General features: G+C 53.1%; 7 protein-coding genes across 7 annotated transcripts; 4 read left to right on the top strand and 3 right to left on the bottom strand.

The window, feature by feature from the left end:
• Positions 1-1,370: 1,370 nt before the first annotated feature.
• PSV08DRAFT_359541 (uncharacterized protein) lies at positions 1,371-1,936 on the bottom strand (the record flags this gene model as incomplete). Its single annotated transcript, XM_014224856.1, has 2 exons — positions 1,735-1,936; positions 1,371-1,681 (listed from the first exon to the last, which is right to left on the bottom strand). The coding sequence occupies exons 1-2, from the start codon at positions 1,877-1,879 to the stop codon at positions 1,371-1,373; spliced, it is 456 nt and encodes a 151-aa protein (XP_014080331.1). The 5' UTR covers positions 1,880-1,936.
• Positions 1,937-2,779: 843 nt separating this feature from the next.
• Positions 2,780-7,556, top strand: PSV08DRAFT_368646 (arabinogalactan endo-1,4-beta-galactosidase; the record flags this gene model as incomplete). The annotated part of the gene is made up of 5 exons (XM_014224854.2): positions 2,780-2,897; positions 2,961-4,281; positions 5,022-5,286; positions 5,339-6,069; positions 6,419-7,556. 5 exons carry the CDS (start codon positions 2,780-2,782, stop codon positions 7,554-7,556), a joined length of 3,573 nt encoding a protein of 1,190 aa, XP_014080329.2.
• A 326-nt stretch (positions 7,557-7,882) lies between these two features.
• Positions 7,883-8,350, bottom strand: PSV08DRAFT_385167 (uncharacterized protein; the record flags this gene model as incomplete). The annotated part of the gene is made up of 1 exon (XM_014224852.1): positions 7,883-8,350. The coding sequence occupies one exon, from the start codon at positions 8,348-8,350 to the stop codon at positions 7,883-7,885; it is 468 nt and encodes a 155-aa protein (XP_014080327.1).
• A 1,676-nt stretch (positions 8,351-10,026) lies between these two features.
• Positions 10,027-14,043, top strand: PSV08DRAFT_216990 (uncharacterized protein). Its single transcript, XM_014224851.2, has 4 exons — positions 10,027-10,441; positions 11,051-11,257; positions 11,958-12,933; positions 13,006-14,043. Exons 1-4 carry the CDS (start codon positions 10,076-10,078, stop codon positions 14,004-14,006), a joined length of 2,550 nt encoding a protein of 849 aa, XP_014080326.1. The 5' UTR covers positions 10,027-10,075; the 3' UTR covers positions 14,007-14,043.
• Positions 14,044-14,835: 792 nt separating this feature from the next.
• On the top strand, positions 14,836-15,664 carry PSV08DRAFT_385152 (RNA polymerase Rpb4-domain-containing protein). The gene is made up of 3 exons (XM_014224850.2): positions 14,836-14,865; positions 15,005-15,349; positions 15,472-15,664. Exons 1-3 carry the CDS (start codon positions 14,860-14,862, stop codon positions 15,649-15,651), a joined length of 531 nt encoding a protein of 176 aa, XP_014080325.1. The 5' UTR covers positions 14,836-14,859; the 3' UTR covers positions 15,652-15,664.
• Positions 15,665-15,786: 122 nt separating this feature from the next.
• On the bottom strand, positions 15,787-18,191 carry PSV08DRAFT_196255 (uncharacterized protein). Its single transcript, XM_014224849.1, has 5 exons — positions 17,835-18,191; positions 17,421-17,780; positions 17,294-17,373; positions 16,920-17,243; positions 15,787-16,870 (listed from the first exon to the last, which is right to left on the bottom strand). Exons 1-5 carry the CDS (start codon positions 18,079-18,081, stop codon positions 16,181-16,183), a joined length of 1,701 nt encoding a protein of 566 aa, XP_014080324.1. The 5' UTR covers positions 18,082-18,191; the 3' UTR covers positions 15,787-16,180.
• Positions 18,192-18,383: 192 nt separating this feature from the next.
• PSV08DRAFT_399394 (actin-domain-containing protein) lies at positions 18,384-20,085 on the top strand (the record flags this gene model as incomplete). The annotated part of the gene is made up of 1 exon (XM_014224848.1): positions 18,384-20,085. The coding sequence occupies one exon, from the start codon at positions 18,384-18,386 to the stop codon at positions 20,079-20,081; it is 1,698 nt and encodes a 565-aa protein (XP_014080323.1). The 3' UTR covers positions 20,082-20,085.
• Positions 20,086-20,129: the final 44 nt, after the last annotated feature.

Raw genomic sequence — 20,129 nt, 5'->3', positions numbered from 1 at the left:
ATTGGGTCGCCCGCCTAAAAGCGAATCAGCATGAGCACTGCCGATGACGGTGCAGGGTCCAGGAGGCGCGGGAGAGGGCGAGAAAGGGCCTTTTGCCTCAAAAGTTGTATCGGCCCCCGAAGACGGCCGCTGTGTGAATTTCGCGACCAGGGTGTTCCAGGCGGTCGGTCGATAAGGCCAAGTGGGAAGCTAGCTAGCGAATAGAAGATGCAGAGAAACAGGTGCTCGGATTGGCACGCCAATGATGATTGCGGAGAGGCCGGGAAGCGGGTGGGGCCTAGCATCCGACAGGGAGCAGAGTCTGGTCTTGGGCTGTCTGGTGTAGGCCAACGCCGTCGGATGCCGGCTAAAGGACTTGAAATGGTAGCACTGCACACCTAACAATCACGACGCCGCGCCGCATGCGGTGCTCCATTGCACTCTGCTGTGGGACAAGTCCCGGGCTGAGGTCGTGCACAGAGAAGGCTCCACTACCACCACTACCACCTGGGTACGGGCTCCACGCGGTGCCAGCCAATGCTCATGGCGCGATATCGCCCGCATTTGCAATCACGCAGTAGCAGCATGCAGCGTGATGGGCGGCGGGGACGAGCCAGAAAAGGCGGGCTAGAGATAGGATGTGGCCGTTCACTCGGTATCCACAATCCGAGGCAACACGAGACACCAACTTGACTCGCGGGAGAGCGGAGTCCTTGTTAGATGAAGAGAGATTGCGCCATGGACGGATGGATGGTTGGATGAATGGATGACTGGTCGGCGATACAAGAGCAATACGGTATCGAGGCGTGGGCGTGGCCTACGTAACTTGGAGCAGCAGCGAAGACAGGGCCGAGGTGGCGCAACAGACGAGGTGCTCGTGGTGCTGTGCCCATGCACATGAATGTTTTGCATGTGGCAAGGGGAAAAATGCATCCCGAATGTTCGGATAATTGGTCAGAATTGTGTGTCAAAAAGCGAATAAATCAACTGACGTGAGATGGCAGCGCACAGGCCGGCTCAGGAAATCCAGAAGGCCAATTTGACGAAAGCAGGGCCTACCCCATGTTTTCCCACACCCATCGTTCGTCCACACGTCTCTTACCGCTATGTTGGGTCTTCCAGGTGGATACTGATTCAGGCGAAAAGCACCGAATTCCACGTGTCTCTCCGGTTATTATGCCCTTATAAGCAGTGATCTGCCGCCCTGTCGGCGGTTGGCGGTCTGACTGCTATGGCACAACACAGTCGGTTCCCTCTAGGGAGATGACATGGCTTGAAACAGCATCATGCAAGAAGATCACGGAAAATTAGAAGTAACTTTTTGAATTGTGAGGCGCCGGTCACGGCGCGTAGAGATGCAACGCTTGAGCCACCCAGTGGCTTTCACTGCCTTAAACAGCTGGATCAATGGAGAAGAAGATGTTCCCTTCACTCGGGGCTGATTTGAGCTGGCTCCCTCCTGGATGAGTTCCCTTTGGCCACAGAATGGATCCTCCATTGTCACCTGTAACCTGCAGTCGGTAGCCGGCAAACGGATCACCAAACACTGTACTCAAATCGTACCAGACTGTGTCATTGTCCACGTTGTATGCAAAGACTTGCTGGGGAGCGCCAGAATAGAGGCCGTCTGCACTTTCTGTGACTTTGATGGCAATCCCTCCTGTTTTCTCGTCGCGGCGCATTTCCTCCCAATAGATGCCCCCTGTGGCTGTTAGCCAAGAGAGAAATATTGACACTGACCAGGCAATCACTGACCAGCTTTGATATCATGACGAGTGCCGACCGAACTGCCAACCGACCAGACGTGTACTGGCTTCCGAGAATTGTTGAGAACAACTGCGATACCAGCAGCAGTGGCTGAGCTTGCCAGTGCAAGAAGCGTGGGGATGATAAAACGCATCTTAGAGAAGATGTGCGAGGCAAGCGCAGTTGAATGTGAATGGCTCCACAAGCAATACTATTGAAGACGGAACACAATGGATTTGCCTTGGTAGAGTCGACAGTCACAGACTGGTTGGGTTTATGTCTCCTTGTGGTCATCTTATACATCAAACCGACAGCGGTACCGCCCTGCCACAAATCTTGATGCCATTGTGTAGGCGTAAGGTCTTTTCAAGCGATTTGGTCATGAAATCGAATCTTACTGGAAAAATGCTGTTACCAATACCATATCACGCGGATGATAATGCTCGCTTCAAGAATCAACTGCAACACCAATGTTACTTTGCAGATTGGAACAAGTGCGTGTCATGGCGGTGAACTGTCTTTGGACATTTTCAATGGTTTTGCAAATTGCCTGGTGAGCAGCGAGTAGGATTACGGTGGCTGGGCCAATATGTTTGAGCAAGGCGTGTATATTGGCAGCACGCAACCAGCCGTCACGACGGCGCTATAGAGCGGGGACACACGACTACACGCACCGGGTGGTTTGGACCGTGCATGTATAATAGATGCACATATCAAGAGATTCGAATCGACTGGAGGCCTTACAAATACCGCCATGGAAGAGGGACATGGCAAAGCGGAGACGGTTGCGGGCTGGAACTGCTAGTCGTGTGGAGTTGGGTGCCTGACTAGCGGCGGGAGGCCGGCAGGCGGAGCCTCCAATCCAATCCAGCCCGGCCGGACTGGCCATGTGCAACACGGCGCGCCATCCATACTACCCAGCAAACGATGCTTCTTTCATGACCCTACGCGTCTGGAGAGTGTGACTTCTCTGGTGTGTGTACACACATACTCTGTCTTGCTTTTTCGTCGTTGCAACCAGCAGACTTGTCACCCGACAACGACGGCCGCGGGAATGGCGTCTCCCGTGGTAGAGAGCCGCATCGAGCCTCACAAGAAGGCGCACTTCACCCTCCATCTCAGCGACCGCATACGGAACAACGATGATGCGGTCGAGTACAGCAGTGTAAAATGTTAGCCCTCCACCTGAAATGCACACGCGTGTCATGGCGCTTGCTGACTTACGCCCTACGCAGACAATCACAAGCCTTCACAGACATCCGACAATCGTTCTACGACACTCTCGGCCCCTTCATCGACAAACACCTGTAGCCTGCGCATCGATGACACGAGCGAATCTGGCGACCAGGATGTCTTCACCTTCACGGGGCAAAAGTCACAGCCAAAGAAGTCATACGTCCTCATCTTGGATCCCGCCAGCCAGCAAGCAACCCTAGAGCCGCTCTCGAGTAGCTACACCTTCAATCTTGCCACAAGGAACGGCAAAGACATATCGTCACAGCACGCCAAAATATATCCCAAGAAACTCAAGGATGATGCGCAAGACAAAGACCAGGACGACGACTTGTTTGGCGAGGCGGCTGCAGACGACGAGGGAGGTGATCCTGACCCCGACAACCCCTATGATTTCAGGCACTTTTTGAGCAAGGAAAAGGCGAAGAGAGGGGACGAGTCCGACTACCGCTATGCATCATCGCCAGAGCACCGAGCCGGCACAGGCAGCGCGGCTCATACACCGCAATTTGGGGCTCGCGCGCCCCCCGCTGCTGCTCCCGTGCGGAAGCCCGCTGCAGCTGCTGCGCCCAAGAAGCGCAAGACTACGACCACAAACCCTATGGTGAAGCCCAAAAAGGCTCAGCCACCACCGGCCGTCCGTCTTCAACGTACAGCAACAGAACCTGCCGCCAAGCCAAAGGGCAAATCCACCGCACCACCCGCCTCCAAGATCAAATCTGCCGAGGTGATACACTCATCCGACGAGTCCGACGGCGAAATTGCATCCTCGCCAGCGCCCCCATCCCTGGCGCCTGAACAAAACCAGCGGCACCACCACGACCAAGATGAGGCAGAGGATGAATCAGATGACGACGGCGGTCTCGAAATCGAAGTACCCGATGCGCGCCCACCACGGCGCAAGAACGGCGCATTGGCAGCTCGCAGTCTGGGCCACAACCTTGGTGCTGGATATATGCGTTCGCCATCCAATGGCCCCATATCTCTTGCCAGCGCAGCCAACAGCGACGTAGAGGGCTCTCCTAACCCACACGCACGCAACCGGAACACACAGGATGAGATTGACTTTGGTGATTTGGGCGGTGATGATGCTGAAGGCGACGATGACGATGAGGAAGAAGAGGATGCAGAAGAGTACGAGTACAATGACAGAGACGTCGAGCCCATGGATATTGGACCTCCTGTACAGCCAGATACGACCAGTCACGACCACAAACACGGCGCAATTGCAGAAATTCCCGCCGATGATGACGAAGACGATCTAGAAGAGTTGATGAGGAGAGGACTGGAAGGTGGAGATAGTAGTGAAGAAAGCGAAGAGGAGTGAAAATCACGCTCTGCTTTCCATTCATCTATTCTAACCTCAGCGCCCGACCAAAGACGATGTGCGACCAAGAAGTCGCAACCAGTCAAGCTACAGGAGATGATGGGACTGACCCGCCATGGTACATCTTATGGATATTCCGTTTCATCCATCTTCTCCATATACAAGCGAAGAATCTCGGGATGACAGGCCTTGCGCAGGCACAAATGGCTGCATGAGCAGTGACCCTTATTTTCTTGGCTATTGAAATGATGACGGGTCCTGCCGTGTTGCGGGCAGATAGACTGCATAACCATGCACTTAATGATAACATATGAACTCAGACCTTGTATAACTCAATGAACTACTCCAGTCTAAAAATAGCAAGCCCACGCGTTCGGTCATCACATGCATATTTGCAAGTACTCTTACAGCAACAAGTCATTCACGTGCTCAACGTTTCTTTTACCTTTGCCAACCACGAATGAAACTTGTGGTATCTTGGCAAATTGTGTAGCAATCTCAGGCACAATGCCGTCCGCCATGGATTTTGCCTGTTCGTGACCAAGAGTCCGGGGATGAATGATCGCCATGAATCTAGAATTGACAATCCCCACGTTGACGGTCCCTGCGCTAGCGTGCCGTTGACCGAGGCATCCGCACGCGTCATCTCTCCGCCATCTTGGGCAGTCTCTCTCTCTCTTTCCCCTTTAAACAATATCTCCTCTACTCTCTTACTTGACCCTCAGTCTCTCATTAGTTTTCTTTGTTCACACTCGTTTCATGTAATCATGCGTTTCTTTGCTCTTTTTGGTATTGCGGCTGTTGTCACCGCGTCGTCGTCTCTCGAACACAAGGTTGAAGAGATCCATGTTCCGGCTGTCGAGGAAACGGCCCCATTAATCACCGTGATCGACGCGAACAAGACCTATGCAGTCAAGTATGGATGTGCCGGATGTCCTTTTGGCGTATTGAAGACTCCTCATGCAGCAGAATGGATCCATCCGCCTCCTCAAAACTCCTTGGTGAGCACATCTTGTCGCGGCGCATGGGCGAGCCGCGCTGACAATACTACAGATGTTGACACTTGCCATTGACAAGTCGGGGTCTGCTCTGCTTCTCAATGATGAGCGCGTCTTTCCTCTTGATCCGTTACCTCTGCGCATTAGTGCCGTGCAGGTGCCGACAGATCTCGCTGAAGACGAAGCAAATGAGCAAGCCAAGGAGGGCATGTCTAAGAGAATCAGGTTTCCACTGCAGTATGAACACACTGTGTTCCGAGCCGAAGGAGACGGAGAGGTATGGCTCCAGTTCAATGTGACTGGTCTTGCCTGGGGAGAGGAGGCTGCACCATTCCAATTGGGCCATACAGTCTTACAGGTGCTGCTGCGTGAGCAACACAGTCGTCCAGAGACCCCAGGCCAAAAAGGGTGCGACCATGCCCTTTCGATTGCAAGTGTACAAGTCGTTGGAGAAAAGGACCGTGTTCAGCCGCCCAGGATGAAGTGCGGCAGGCTGGCTATGATACGAACCGCCTTTGACCCGAACGAGTGGGACGACTATGGCAAATTTGGCACATGGGCAAGGACGTGGAATGTGGCTATTGGCAAACTAGGCGCGCTTTGGTCTGGCTCTTCACAAAGCAATATGCTGCTCCCTCTGTCGCTGCTACTTGCGGCTAGCATTCTTGTGGCACGTTGCATTTGGCAGCTCAGGCAGCAGATACAGGATTCAGCCGCCGAGTCTTGGTTGTTGGGCTGCCATGCGCCGCCGGCATATGCAGACATCCCAGTGATCAAGATTGAGCAGTATGATTAGAGTCGGAGAGTTGGGGAGCATTGGATCGCAATCTAATCAAGTGGTTCGGAACTGTTGCCGCTATCTCCGCAATGCATCCCGACGTGTGCACATGCCCTCTTGGCTGCCTGTATGGCTTCAACACTGCAGTTGCACTCATGGCTGCACACCTGCCGCCCTTTTTTTTTCCTACATGTCCCGCTTGCACCGCTGCTCTGGTTTGTGCATCGCGGGCGCACCCGGGTGGGTGTACGGGTTCCAGCCAATGATGTTGCCTAGCTCACCCATTCCTCTGCACAGCCCACATCTACACATCTAGCCCTTGACTCCTCTCTTCCAGCTCTACTGCCTTTTTCCAAGCCCCAAAACTATGTCTGTCACTGTCGACCAGTACAACGAGGAATGGCCCAAGCAGTTCGAAAAAATAAAGGCAGAGTTGGAGAATCACCTGCGAGACGTCGACTACCTCTCAATCGAGCACGTGGGTAGCACATCAGTGCCAGGACTAGCTGCCAAACCCATTATCGATGTTGACGTGGTTGTCTCTCGCGATAACTTGCAGTCAGCTATTGATGCTCTGACCACAAAGGGCAAGTTGGACCACCTAGGAGAACTCGGAGTCATCGACCGCCATGCCTTCAAAGACCCCAACCAGCCCATCCCCCACAACATCTACGTATGTGTAGACGGCGCCGTCCAAACCCGCAACCACCTCAACCTCCGAGACACGCTGCGCACAAACAGCGAGCTGCGAGACGAGTATGCCCGCGTCAAACTCGAACTCGCCGCCACCTCGACCAACATTGTCGACTACGTCTACGCCAAAAGCACGGTAATCCAAAAAATCCTCTCAGCCTCGCAATCCTTCACAAAAGACGAACTTGCCTCGATTGCCCGCCAAAACCTCAAAGGCGAACGCTTCGGCGCAATCAAAACAGGCCGCTTGCTCCTCCGCGAATTCGTCACACAAGACATAGCAGGCTACTACGCGCTCGAATCCAGCGAGGCAAACGCCCGCTACCAATCCTGGCCACCGCGAACCTCCCAGCAAGCCCGCGAGCTGGTGCTGCAGAACATCCGCAACCACAACGATGTGCCACGCACCATCTACGAGCTTGCAGTCGAAACCCTCGACACGGCCACCTTCATCGGGCGCGTGGGCGCAAAGACGTCACAGGCCAACTCGGACAAGCTTCCCGGCGAATCCAGCATCAAGCCCGTTACCCACGCCGACTTGTGGTTTTCTTTCCTACCCGAGTACCAGGGCAAAGGTTTTGCGACCGAGGCCATGACGGCGTTTATCGCGGCGATTAAGGAGAGGATTCAGGATGTGGGCAAGGTCGAGATGGAGATTGAATGCGATCCGAGGAATGAGGCGAGTTGGAAGTTGGCGGAGCGGTTGGGGTTTGAGAGGCATAGCTTGACTAAGGAGAAGGAGATGATTAAGGGGGAGTGGGTGGATAGTTTGGTTATGAGGAAGGTTGTTGGGGATGCGTGAGTTTTTATTTCTCTCTTTCTTATTCTAACCCGTGGGGGGGGTGAGTGTACTTGAGTGGTGGATGAATGGGATGAACAAGGGAAGAAAAATGCTAACTTCAAACTTTAGGCCGATAGGACGCAAACACGTGAGACGAAGCAGCAAAGTCAGTACGTCGATGCGCTTGGATCCCGCAGAGCTATACGAAACATGTCATTGAGCCTCTCCTCATGTATATCAAGAAAAGATTCAAAAGAAATTTATTTCAACAGATGTTTTTTTTTTCTCGTCCCTACAACACACTACTTCTATCCTCCCCATTACCCCTCCCCCCCCCCCCCTCCCAGTTAAATAGGTACCGCAGTACTAATATCAATCAACGTAACGGGTGCAATATCATTCGGCGTCGGCGCCGCCCCTGCATCCCCTCCATCTCCCACAGACCCACCAACAGACGTAGCCGTAGCCGTAGCAGTAGGCAAAGTAATCAAGGTAACAGGATCCAATCCCCCATCCGTCATCGTTGCCGTCGCCCCCTCACTCGTTGCACTCGACAGTGTAATCAACGTAATAGGATCCAACCCTCCGCTTGTGCTCGTACTCGCAACAGTCGTATTCGGAAACGTCACTGAGATATTGCCCGTCGGCGCGTAGATGGGCACGGTAACGGTGACGGTTTTGGTCACTGTGGTCGTGGGCTTGCAGTCGCCTGGGCTGTGGAGGTGCGGGGAGGGTGGGTGACGGGGTGCGGGGGCGACGAGGGCGAGGGTGAGGGGGAGGGTGGGGAGGAGGAAGAGGTGGGCGCGGAGAAACATGGTTTGGTTGTAAAGATTTTTGTTTTCGTTGCTTGATGAGATGGTGTTTGGAGAGGTGGTGGTGGTGCTGGGGTGGGTTGGAGGAGGTGGTGTTAAATATGGCTGGGTTATTGGGATGAAGAAGAAAGACGCGTGTACATGTGTTGTGGTGGTGAAGAGGAGGGTGAGGGAGGTGTGGTATGTGGCTGCTTGAGACGGATCTTTGTCTCCAATTACAGGTTGCATTGCAACACCGTGTTCCTTTTAGGGGGGACTTGCAATCTCCGTTGTTGTGATTTTGTGGAGAGATTGCTGGTGAAGTCTGGTGCAATGGGGGGTTTCACTGGGGAGCATGGCGGAAGTGGCTTTTCGGGGTGGCGGTAGTTTACGTGTATGCCGCTGGGTATTTGTTTATCAACGTTTCTGTGGGATATTCTAATTGTCAAGTAATTATTGCCCTTGTTGCTCGAGACATGGAGGTCAAAGGTATAGTAGTTTACCTTGACATGATGATTGTATTTGAACCGTATCTCGCTATCCTTTTTTTTTCGTTGAATCTGGTTATCTATTCGTGAAAGCAAAACAAATTGTTAACCTTGTTGATGTTGCGATGTCGTGGTCTCACGGTATCGGACTTTGCGTAGCGATAGGGAGTGTGGCGCCCGCCATGTCCGGACAAACACTTTATCCAAGCATTTGCTTGTAGCGAAGTCCGAAGTCCAAGGTTGGACAAACAGCTCAAACACATCTTTCACATGTCTGTTCCGTGGATTTGAACTCAAAATGGAGAATTTCTCGGGAAATCTCCGGGCATGCTGCTTCTCCATACATTTTTTTTTTAAAAAAAGTCTAATCTCACCGCCATTGACCAACAGGAATGCAACCCGCTTGATTGACTAAATCGGAGCCTTCCATGTAGCTGCACGAATAGTTGCATTCTGGTTGTCACACAACATGTGCATGCCGTTGCCAGGTATTGGCATTACTAGGGGTTTACCAAATGGAAGAACAACGGGCCGATTCGAGGTAGTAACATGGACAAGGTCTTGGCTACGAGGGTGCTGCGCGGAGTATTTGGGACAAAGCCTGCCAAGTAGACCTGCACAAGATGGTGAATTCGGCCACAGGTTTCTGTAGCGTAGCATGCACATGTATCGTACTGGCATTTCAGCTCATGTATAATGTCCGCCGTGCAGTAGTGGCCGGATATAGCATCTGCTCGGCCCGTTGCAGTGCGCTTTTAGGCGTCCACTCTTCTATTTGAGCACCTAAGATGCAGCCAACTGGATCGGAAGCCGGCAAGCAAAGGCTGAAGGAATTACGTTTGATTGTGGCTTGGGAAACGCGTATGTTTGTTGATACTGGCATTGTGGCTGAAACGTTGGCAGGGGTATACTTTTCGATACGAGCAGGAGATGAGGAAATTGTTTTTCCGATGCTGGTATCCTTGCTTCAATACGCTTGCAATTTCTTGGGGTGGATATCATGCACTGTGATCTCTGCATTGCTGGCTGCATGCAATGGGCAGCCATGCCTAGTATTTGCAAACTTTTAGCACGTAGAAAATGGGACCGGAAGGGCTAATGCCAGATGGGACTAGCGGGCTCGCCAACGGCAGATCCCTGCAAGTCAAATACCGATCATCGAACTTTGACAGTCCCGCAGTGCAAAGTCGCACATTGACCCGAGAATCTCTCGTAGCAAACCAAATATTTTTGTCCAGCATTCCCACTCCGTCTGGCATACATGATGGCAGAACCTAGCGCCAGCACGAATGATGCATCTGACACACAGCCACAGGCATCAAACACGACGGCAGCAGAGTCGAGCGAGACGCAGGCAGAGTCGGCGGCTTCAGCAAGTCATCAAGTGTCACCAGCAGCAGCGTGTGGTCAATGCGGCAAATCGGCAGACTCACTCAAGCAGTGCATAAAATGCCACAGCGTAGCCTACTGCAACAAGGAGTGTCAAAAGGCACATTTCAAAGCACACAAAAAAGCATGTCCCATCCTGGCGCAAGAGTACGTAAAACGGCATGAGCCCAAGATGGCAAGTCGATCGAGCGGGGCAGCAAAGGGAGGGGCGCGGGAGAGAGGGCTGCAGAAGTGGCAGGTAAGTGTGATGTGAGCAGCAAACAGGAGGGGCAGATGCTGATGTTTTGCAAGTTCGATACCTAGGGTTCTGGGGGATGATGGGTTTGTGGAATTGGTGATGAGTGCCAGACTTGGGGGGGGGGGGGATGGATTGAAAGACAACCAACAGAAAAGAAGCCAGTTGTCTGGGGAGGGGAAAAAAAACTGTAGTGATTGAAATGAACGTGTCGTGGAGCAGCAATGTAGAGTAAGGACGTGCATGCCGTTTGTCACATGGTATGACGGGACGATTGAGCCAAACGCCTTTTTTTCCCAATGCCGAGTGGTGTAGTTAGGTCCAGGGTGGTAGTCGACTAGTGGCTTTGGCAAGGCCCTGGCGGCTGACGCGCAGCAGACTGATCGGCCGCACATTCGGCAGCAAAGAGGAGCGGTTTCAAGTATGGACAGGGGATGAACCTTAATGGAGCAGGCAAAGGGCAGCGTGATGTTGAATGCTCGGAGTCCGGGCTGACGGGGAGGGCGAGGAGAGGAGAGGAGAGGAGAGGAGAGGAGAGGAGTGAAGAGGAGAGAGAGAGGGCGGGATAGGGTCGCTTAATTGGCGCTAGGCAGCAGCAAAAGAGAAGGAGAGTGGAGGCGTCTAGACTCGCATAGACTGGCTTCCCAAACGGAGGGCTTACATCTGGCGTCTGGCATGGCAAAGCCAGCAGTCGTGTGCAAAGTCAAGCATGGCAGCCGAGAACAGGCCCGAAAGGGATGCGGCGCTCTTGTCCAGACTGTTAGTGGGCTGCAGCTGCATGCGTGCGATGCATCAGATAGAGGCGCTAGCTGGTGTCGGGTAGGGACATAGGGCCTTGCCGTGCACGAGCGAGGGGAGCGGGACGTGTACGTACTTAGTATGTAAGGATGGTTGGAGACACGGTAAGTATCCAAGTACATGTCGACTACCCAGGACACGCACCGACATCGATGGCCAGGTATGGGGCATGGGTGTACTGTGGCCGTATGGACCGGGGAGCATGTACTTGGTTGTCAGGCAGGACCGGTCCAACCGTTCCACAGCCCTGCTGGCCTGCCTGCGGGCTTGGGGGCGGGCAGACGACTCTGTTGGTCAGCCCATTTCTGATCCATCTGAATGCTCTCGAGGCCGGGGTCTAGAACTCCCGCTGCTGAGACCCTGGCGTCTGCACACGCACTAGCATCCACTGCAGCGCCAGCGCCGGGTGTTGAATCCGTGGGCCCACGGTCAGCCACTACACGCCCGTTCTCTCGCTCCCTCCATGTACCATTCCATTGCTATCCCTCCATCCCTCCATCCATCCTGCTGCTGCTGCTTCCCCGCTGCCGTGCTGTGCTGTGCTGTGCTGTGCTGTGCTGTCCTGTCCTGGTCGCACTCTGGGCCAGGCCTTGGCAACCGCTCCCTCGCACCGCCCTGCCTCTTCACCTCCCCCCAATACCCATACCCACTCCCCTCGTCTTTGCTGTCGTCTTCCTCCCCACGCCCGTTGATTGCCGCCCCGCAGTAAAAGCTAGTCAAGCGGTTTTGGTTCCTGGCCGCCAGATCCTCCAGCCACGTCTCCGTGCGCCTGTCCGTCCGCCAGTCTATCAGTCTCTCCCGCCCGCCCAGGGCAGGTAGCGTGACTGCGCTGCGCCTTGGTCGCCTGCAAACATCACAATCGACGTTTGCCATGACCGATCCCAATCCCCGGACCCAAGTCTTCGACCAGCTCCATGCTGACACCACCACCCTTCTCCCCTCCCAACTCCCGTCCCAGCCCCACGAACCCCTTCCCAGCTCCATCCCACAGACGCCGGATGAAGCAGCACAAGCGGCTCCCTGCTCCGACAACGTGGTTCCCGACACCTTTTCTTCATTTCTCGACGCTTCCCTGCCGCAGCCCTTCCCGCTGCCTTCCGCCTTACCCCAGCCTCTCACCACGCCCATCACCGAGGATCGTCCACATGTCGATCTGACCCTCAATTTACCTCAAAGTAGCCCTTCGCTTCCTCCGCCAACAATAAAGGCAAAGCATAATCTACGCCTGCCATCGTTCCATGTCCTGGGTATCGCCGCGCCCCACCCGGACCATATTCTGGCGCAACCTGATCTGCCCTTCTCTCCACTAGGCGCGGGGCCACTATCAAAGCCAGAAGACCCTCTCCATGCACTCAGCCCGCTGCCTCACAACTCTAACAACCACACCACGGCCGCCCTCCTTCACACCCCCGTCACCAGTCCCAAGGCAGCAACAGCACGCGTGGGCCCTTCTCTCTCCACCCACACGCCCCCTTCGGACTCGGAGCCAGGAACCATCAACTGGGGTTCTTTTATGAACCCTCGTATTGCTACACTAGGCTCGCCTCCCCACTCGGATCCAGGTGTCTCGCCCAGTACAAACATTACCACTCGTGAATTAGCTCCTCCCCAAGCACAAATCATCGTCCCAACTCACGCGCCACTCCCCGAAGCACAGGGAATGGCTACATGGATCGAAATGGCCAAAAGCACAATCAGTAAGTCATCGGTCCCTTCTTCCTCTTTACCCATCCTTAACTCGTTTTTTTTGTTGTACTAAACTCTGCAAGTTCACGAATCCGGATGTCTAGGCCTAGACTCTGTCAGAATCCTTTCTCATGCCCTTCCTTGTCCTTCTACAGCGGGCCATGTGTTTGGCGACGTCATTGCTTCGATTCACGACGCTTCTTCGACCCACACATCATGGATCAATGTATTCCATGCTCTCCCTGGACGCTATACCCTCCTTGACTTGCCCAAGTCGCCCCCTTCAACCCCAGGCCCTGCAGTCGGAGGTGACTCGTACTTTACCAGCAAGGTCTTTGACAGTGCAGTCGCCATACCCGACTACCAGCTCGACTCGAAACTTTTGCCCCCATCCCCTAGACCTGTAGTGCCCCCAGGAAGCATCAACATATCAATCGTCGAAAGATACATCCCCCCCACGAATACAAACGAATATGCTGAAATGTTTACATTCCACGGCCGGTCCTTGTTGTACGATCGCTTGATCGAACTCTCCAGTGACAATGGTATTTTGCTCTTCATCTACCCAACAAAAACAGGCGCAAAAACGTTCATGAGACAGTACCTCGGACCCATCCTCGATCCGCTATTGCGCTCTGTGACGGTAGTGCACGAACTTCACTCGGAGCTGGGAAGAGATATAGGTCAGATGGGCTCGGTCAATTACCTCGATGTGTATGAGCATCTGGAAATCCAAGTACGAAGATTTTGTCACGCAATGAGTGAGCGGCACATAAGGGCTGACAAGCAAGCGGCGTACCAAGTTATACATGCCGCAAAAGAGGAAATTTTACTAGAAAGATCAGCATGGGCAGACGACTGGTGGATTAAACAAGAAAAGCCTCGTGTGAGAGACGTCGTCATGAAGTACTTCAACAAATCCAAGAAGCTTCCCATGGGTGAAATGAGCGCTGCCTCGCTTATCCAGCATGTCCTTGATGGCGTATCAAAACGAGAGTATCAAGATGGAGCGCCCACCAAGGGTGTCGAAGTGGGCGTCTTCATAATTAAGAAAACCAAAGTTACCACAACAGCAGACCAATAACATCATGGGCATAAGCCTACCGAAGGTCCAAAGGGGGGGGGGGGCCAACTCGAAGCATGACGACTAGGGCATTTGCACCCACGAATCTCCAGATTTCCTTTTTCGACGACCTTGCGAGTACTCCCATTCTCTGCATAGCATTGCGCGGCGTTAGCAGCATTTGAGATCTGTCTGGAACAGTACAAAAAAAAGGAAGATTTAATCGTAATACCCAGTGATGATTTAGACTATGAAGATACAGTAACGATTTCGGACCCTATTCTCTACTCATGTCTCATGGATGTAGTAGTGCTGAAAATTGTCGTGATTGTGAACATGAGCCTTGCAATATTCGTCCTTTGCCTTGCGGCAATAGCTAGCCCTTGGAAGCGCCAAGCCCTTAGCGCGAAAATCTGCCTTGTACTAACCTTTTCCTTCTCTATCACGGTCCACCCGCAACGCCATGTAGAACCTCTGAACATTGCTCACTACAAAAGCACTGCAACGTCCGAGGCTAGATTCGACTGCGCATGTGGCCCCAAAATCACCTACAGCTTCATCCTCGCCAAGTGGGTACGTATCATCTCTTATCAGACTATGTGTGCTTTTACTGGCTGCGGCTACTTTGCATGCATGCCACGATGCAGAAAGTTAATCAAAATGATAAAGACGTGTAGTCAATTCGCCGAACTTTCCATGCACCATCGGGATTTTTCTTGTTTTTGCTGTTCGAGGAAAAAACAAATGGTGTGAGGGATTACATGACAAGACTGACTCACGAATAGGACACAGTCAGTGTATTTGAAGATCCCGTGACTTGCGTTTGTCTGAGCAGCAAACTGGTCATTAAAAAAAATACCATCCAATCATAACCATGCATGTAAGTAGATGACTGGAAGCCCAAGAGTGAATGGAGTAAAGAAGAGAAGGAAAAAAAAAGAGATAACATTCACTACAACCTCAACATTTTCCTCACGCCATGGAAACTCACTCTCCCACTCACACACATACCTACTTAGATCAAAACCCCCCAATCCGCCCTCCTCACCAACCACGAAGTCCTTCTGCATCTCCTCGCCGAAGAAGCAGAATACACGGGAACCGACTCGACAAACCGCAAGCGCAAGAAGCCCTCTGGCCTCACTCACGTGCTGCGCGATGGACTCGCCTACCTGCAAACCCCCGACTATACCACCACTGCGCTCGCAGATGCGCATCCAAACAGGCCCATGACACTGTACAAAGGACCTAACAGCCTATTTCGCGCCCTGGCACCAAAGTACCGACTGAACAAGGCGGAGTATCTGCAGATTTATAACTTGAGACCGACCACGCAGGTTATGCTCGAGTTGGTTGTTGAAGAGGTGCGCTCCCTTTTCCCCCTTTCATTCCTTTCCTTTTATCTTCCAACTTTTTACGTGACTCTGCACTCTTAATTTTTTTTTATTTCGGCAGAGGGACGGACAAGGCTGATAGAGATGTATAGGCGGGTACCCGCTTTACAGAAGACGAACTACACGATATGCTGGCTATCATCCAGCAGGTGTTTGATGAGGAGGAAGCACAGATTCCGCAGGGAGTCGAGCATGTAGACATGCCCAAGATAGCAAACAAGTTGCTTGGTGCTGCGAATAAGAAGAAGAGGAAGGCTAAGAGGAAGGTTTGAGAGTATGGTGAAGAAGGAGAGGGAGAGGAGAGAAAAAAAAAATGTGGCGAGTCAAATAGAGAAGGAAACTAGGAGTATTTTTTTTTCGGTCATCCAGATGGGCATGAGACTGAACAATGGAGAATAAATCAATCGACACGGCATTAAAACCAAAGGCATAAAAACTTTTTTTTCGAACATGTAATTGTATGCTACCAGCTGGCGGGTATCCATCCCACCGCATCCCCATCATGCAACGTGAAGAAAGGACCTTTTTGTCAAGGTAAAACTACACAAGAATATGCCCAGACACCCCTAAACACAGAAGAAGAAGAAGAAGAAGAAGGAAAAAAAAGATTTACGCCACTCGCCCAAGAAAAATATATGAACAAGCTCAAACCCAGATCATCAACGCCATATTGTCCCCCCGGTTTTCTGTCATGTAGTGTCAGAAGGGAGATGAGAGAATAAGAGAAGAGATGGCGACTGAAAAAGGGATACAATAGCCATCATTTCTTTTCTCCTTCCCCTCCCCCAATTCATGGCGCGTCTAGTCCTTGCTCTTCTTCTTCTTTTTCTTCTTCTCCCCACTGTCCTCACCACCCTCTGCTTTCCGCTTCTTGCTGTCCTTGCCTGCCTTCTTTGCCTCCTTAGCTGCCTTCTTGGCTAACTTGGCCTCGCGCTTAGCGGCTCGCTCTGCTTTCCGTGCCTTTTTGGCTTCCTTTGCTGCCTTCTTCGCCGCCTTGTCCTTTGCAGCTGGCTTTTCTTCTGACTCAGAGTCTGACTCTGAGGCGGCATCGGCGTCGGCCATGCTCTCATCACCATCGCTGTCGACCTCTTGCACCAACTTCTTGGGTGTGCCGTTGGCCTTGGCCGACTTGGGCGCATCAGCAGCGGGCTCGTCGCCAGTAAGACCATCGGCGTCGGGGTTGTACTTCCGCGCCTCCTTGACTTCCCACTTCTTCTGTCCACCAAGCGCAGTCTGGTTGGCGTTGGCCAAGCTCTTCAATGGCTTGCCCTCGAGTGCGCGCAGTCTCCTCTCAATAGTCAGGCGTGCGTCGCGACCAATCTGGGACTTCTCTTCTTCGGTAGGCTCCTTGGAAGTGTCCTCTGATGAGACACCCCAGGTGCTAAGGGCATCGACACGCAGACCCAAGGCGGACTTGGCAGCGAGCATACGGGCAATCTTTCCCTTGTTCTTTCCGGTAGCTTGACCGATGAGAGATGCATGGTAGATGAGCTAGGCGAGTCAGCACAAGCCTGGTTGATCCAGAACATTAGGTACTTACACCGTATTTGGGTGTGTCGTGCTTTGTCTTGAGAGCACGGAAGAGGGCCTTCTCAGCACCGAGGATTTGGATGGTGGAACCGGGCGACTTGGCAAGGTTCATGAGAGATCCGGCGTGAGCGATCAAGCGCGCGCCAACAAGCTCACCAACTAGAGCAGTCAGGTTAGGAGCAAGCGCCTGCATACGGTTTGACAGGTAGTTTCCAAGATTTTGACGGTGCTCGGTCAGATCGACAACTTGTTCGGCGAGAGCGGAGGTGGTTTCCAAATCCTCTTCTGTGATTTCAGTACCCATGGAGATTTCTGCAGCCGCCTTGACAGCCGCCTGAATTTTGTTAGTGGTGTTTGTAAAATGGCAAGTTGCCAAAAACTGACCTCAATTTCTTCGGGCAGAATGTCGGAGAGGTCGCTCTGGCGAGCGTTTGTGCGGAAGCCCATCTTCAAAACAACACGCGCTACAAAAATTAGCAGAGCATCGAGGCCAGGTGAATTAAAGACTTACAGTAAGCCAAGTTGTCGTTCAAGATCTTGGCAAGCTCTGGGAAGTGCCAGCCATACCATTCCTTGACTCGCATAGCATAGGTGTTGAGCTGCTTGTCCAGGACATCAAGAGAAGCAATGCTCTGGATGATCATAGTGTCGACCTTGTCAGGAGAGAATCGCAGCTTGTGTCGCGACAGGGAGTGAGCAAGACCCAGGCGAGTCGCGGCTTCCTCAGAGGGAAGTAGGTCGGGAAGGAGTGAAGACAGGTTTTCACGGATGGCACGGAATACATCCTGTGTGGAGGAGTCTGAGACGGTCTTAAGGGAAAGGCCTGGGAGTTGAGCAATCGCATTGGAGAGCTTGGGGTCGGCAACAGCCACTTGAAGCAATGTCAGCTACACAATTCGCACAAAAGGTTCGCGGAGCAGCATACAAGTAGCCTTGGTCTCATCCTTCAATTCGTCAAGCAGCGACGACAGCATGGGTGTGACCTTGCCATCGTGAAGAGCGGCAGCCTGCTCAAGCGCATCGACGGCGCTGCCAAACTTGGCAAACTTCTTGAGCTTCAGCTGCTCGGCGATGCTCGAGGAATCTTTTGTGTCTCCGCCCAAAAGCTTCTTGTCCTTGGACTTGAGAAGGACATAACCCGCCGAGGTTTCCGAGAGAATAAAAAGACCCATTGTGCGTGTACTCGGGCGTAGGGAAGGGTCCAGTGGGATTCGCGATTCGCGGAGCGCAACTGCCCTGGAAGGTTGATTTGGACGGAGTGTGGGAAGTCGCGATGGGGTTTGTCGCAAGCTCTGGACGTGCAGAATCCATCCCAGCTCGAACTTTTTCCTGAGCTCGGGCCACCAGCAAAACGCTAGTCCAAGAACGAACTAGCCTGCTTTACCGGGATAGAGCGACGTCCCGACTGCTAACAGCACATGCAAGCAAGTCTTCTGTTTGGCCCATTGCACTGCGCTCACCCCTCGCCTCCGCCATGTCGTCTGGCGGCGAACGCAAAGTCTCGAGCTCCCTCAATCGCAGCACACGGGGAAACACCCCTCGTCTTGCTGACCTGGGAGAATCCCCGCGAACCCCGCTCCTCCGCTCCATCTCGTCTACCTTTGGCTCTCCCGGTGGCTCGTTCCGCTTCGAAGACGAATTTATCGTCATTGAGGTCGGCTCACGCTTTGTGCGTGGTGGCTTCCCTGGAGAAAGTGCCCCGCGATGCACCATCCCGTTCGGGCCTGAAGACCAGCGGAGGGTGGGCGACTACAGGCAGTGGGACCCGGAATACACACAGAAGAGACCAAAGCGGAACAAGGACGAGGAGTGGGGAGAACGGCATGAGCTATACCGCCTCGACTTGACCAAGGTGGACCTGGGCTTGGTTGAAGACAAGTTCGAGAGGGCTATGCGCGAGGCATACACAAAGTACTTCTTGCTGGATACAAAGCCGCGCCGCGTCTTACTGGCCATGCCGCCTCGTATGCCCCACGCGCTCATATCAACTGTCATGGATGTGCTGTTCACGAGCTTCCAAGCCCCGAGCATCAGCCTCATGTCTACCCCCGTACTCTCGGCTGTAGCAGCAGGACTGCGCTCAGCCTTGGTTGTGGATATAGGCTGGGCCGAAACACTGGTCACGACAGTATACGAGTACCGCGAAGTGTCTGAAAGGCGCAGCGTGCGGGCAGGCAAGATGCTGAGCGAAGAGATGGCCAAGCTGCTGAATGCTGAATTAGACAATGCCGAGCCCGGTGCACCCAAAGCCGATGTATCCTTTGAAGAAGTCGAAGAGGTTCTCACCCGTGTTGGGTGGTGCAAACCCATTGCTAGATCGAATCGGAGAACCGTCTACTTTCCCGCACGAGAGGCACCCGTGCTCGAAGAATTCGAAGACGCTATCGAGTCACCACCACCCACCGTCACAATCCCTTTTCCCAAACATACGCCTCCAACAGACCTTACGATACCTTTTGCGTCACTCGCCAAGCCCGCAGATGCGGCTCTCTTTGCACCAGAGTTGTCAATTAGCGAATTCGACGATGAAGACCTCCCGCTGCACCACCTCATATACCGTACTCTTGTACAACTTCCAGTCGACGTCCGCCGGTTGTGCATGTCACGCATAATCATCACAGGCGGAGTGTCAAATCTTCCCGGAATCAAGACCCGTATACTGAAGGAGCTGGATGCATTGGCGCAATCAAGAGGCTGGGATCCGGTGAAGAGTTATGGAAAAGCAAGCGCGCGCCGAGAAGAAAAATTACGTAACCAACGGGAGAGTTTAGAGATGCGTAAACAAGAAGGCGGGGATACAGTAGCATCTTCCCTCGATCCAGATGACCCTTTGCAAATAGTGCCGGCAGCATTCCAACCACATGAGCAAGACGCTATAGACATGAAATTGGCCCACATGACTCTTCGCAATGGCCCACCACCTGCAAGCCTGGTGGGTGGTGTTCTCAGAGGCGTCGAGACATTGGGCCCATGGGTAGGTGCTAGCCTAATTGCTCAGCAACGCATCAAGGGAATCGTCGAGGTAGAGCGCGACAGATACCTTAGAGATGGCTTGCAAGGTGCATCTCGTGAAAAGGAAGTTTCAGTTATTGCACAGAGACAAAGCATGGGCCCTGGACTGGCTAATAAAGGCGGAGAGAGGGCTAGCTGGACACTCGGTGTATGGGCATAGATTTTCAACTGTGCGTGTGAATGGCGCAGTGCTTTGTTCTCTGCCTAT

The sequence above is a fragment of the Bipolaris maydis genome, assembly GCF_028858645.1.
Source record: "Bipolaris maydis strain C4 unplaced genomic scaffold PSV08scaffold_2, whole genome shotgun sequence".
NCBI classification, from domain to species: Eukaryota; Fungi; Ascomycota; class Dothideomycetes; order Pleosporales; family Pleosporaceae; genus Bipolaris; species Bipolaris maydis.
This window is presented reverse-complemented; position numbering and strand designations above follow the sequence as displayed.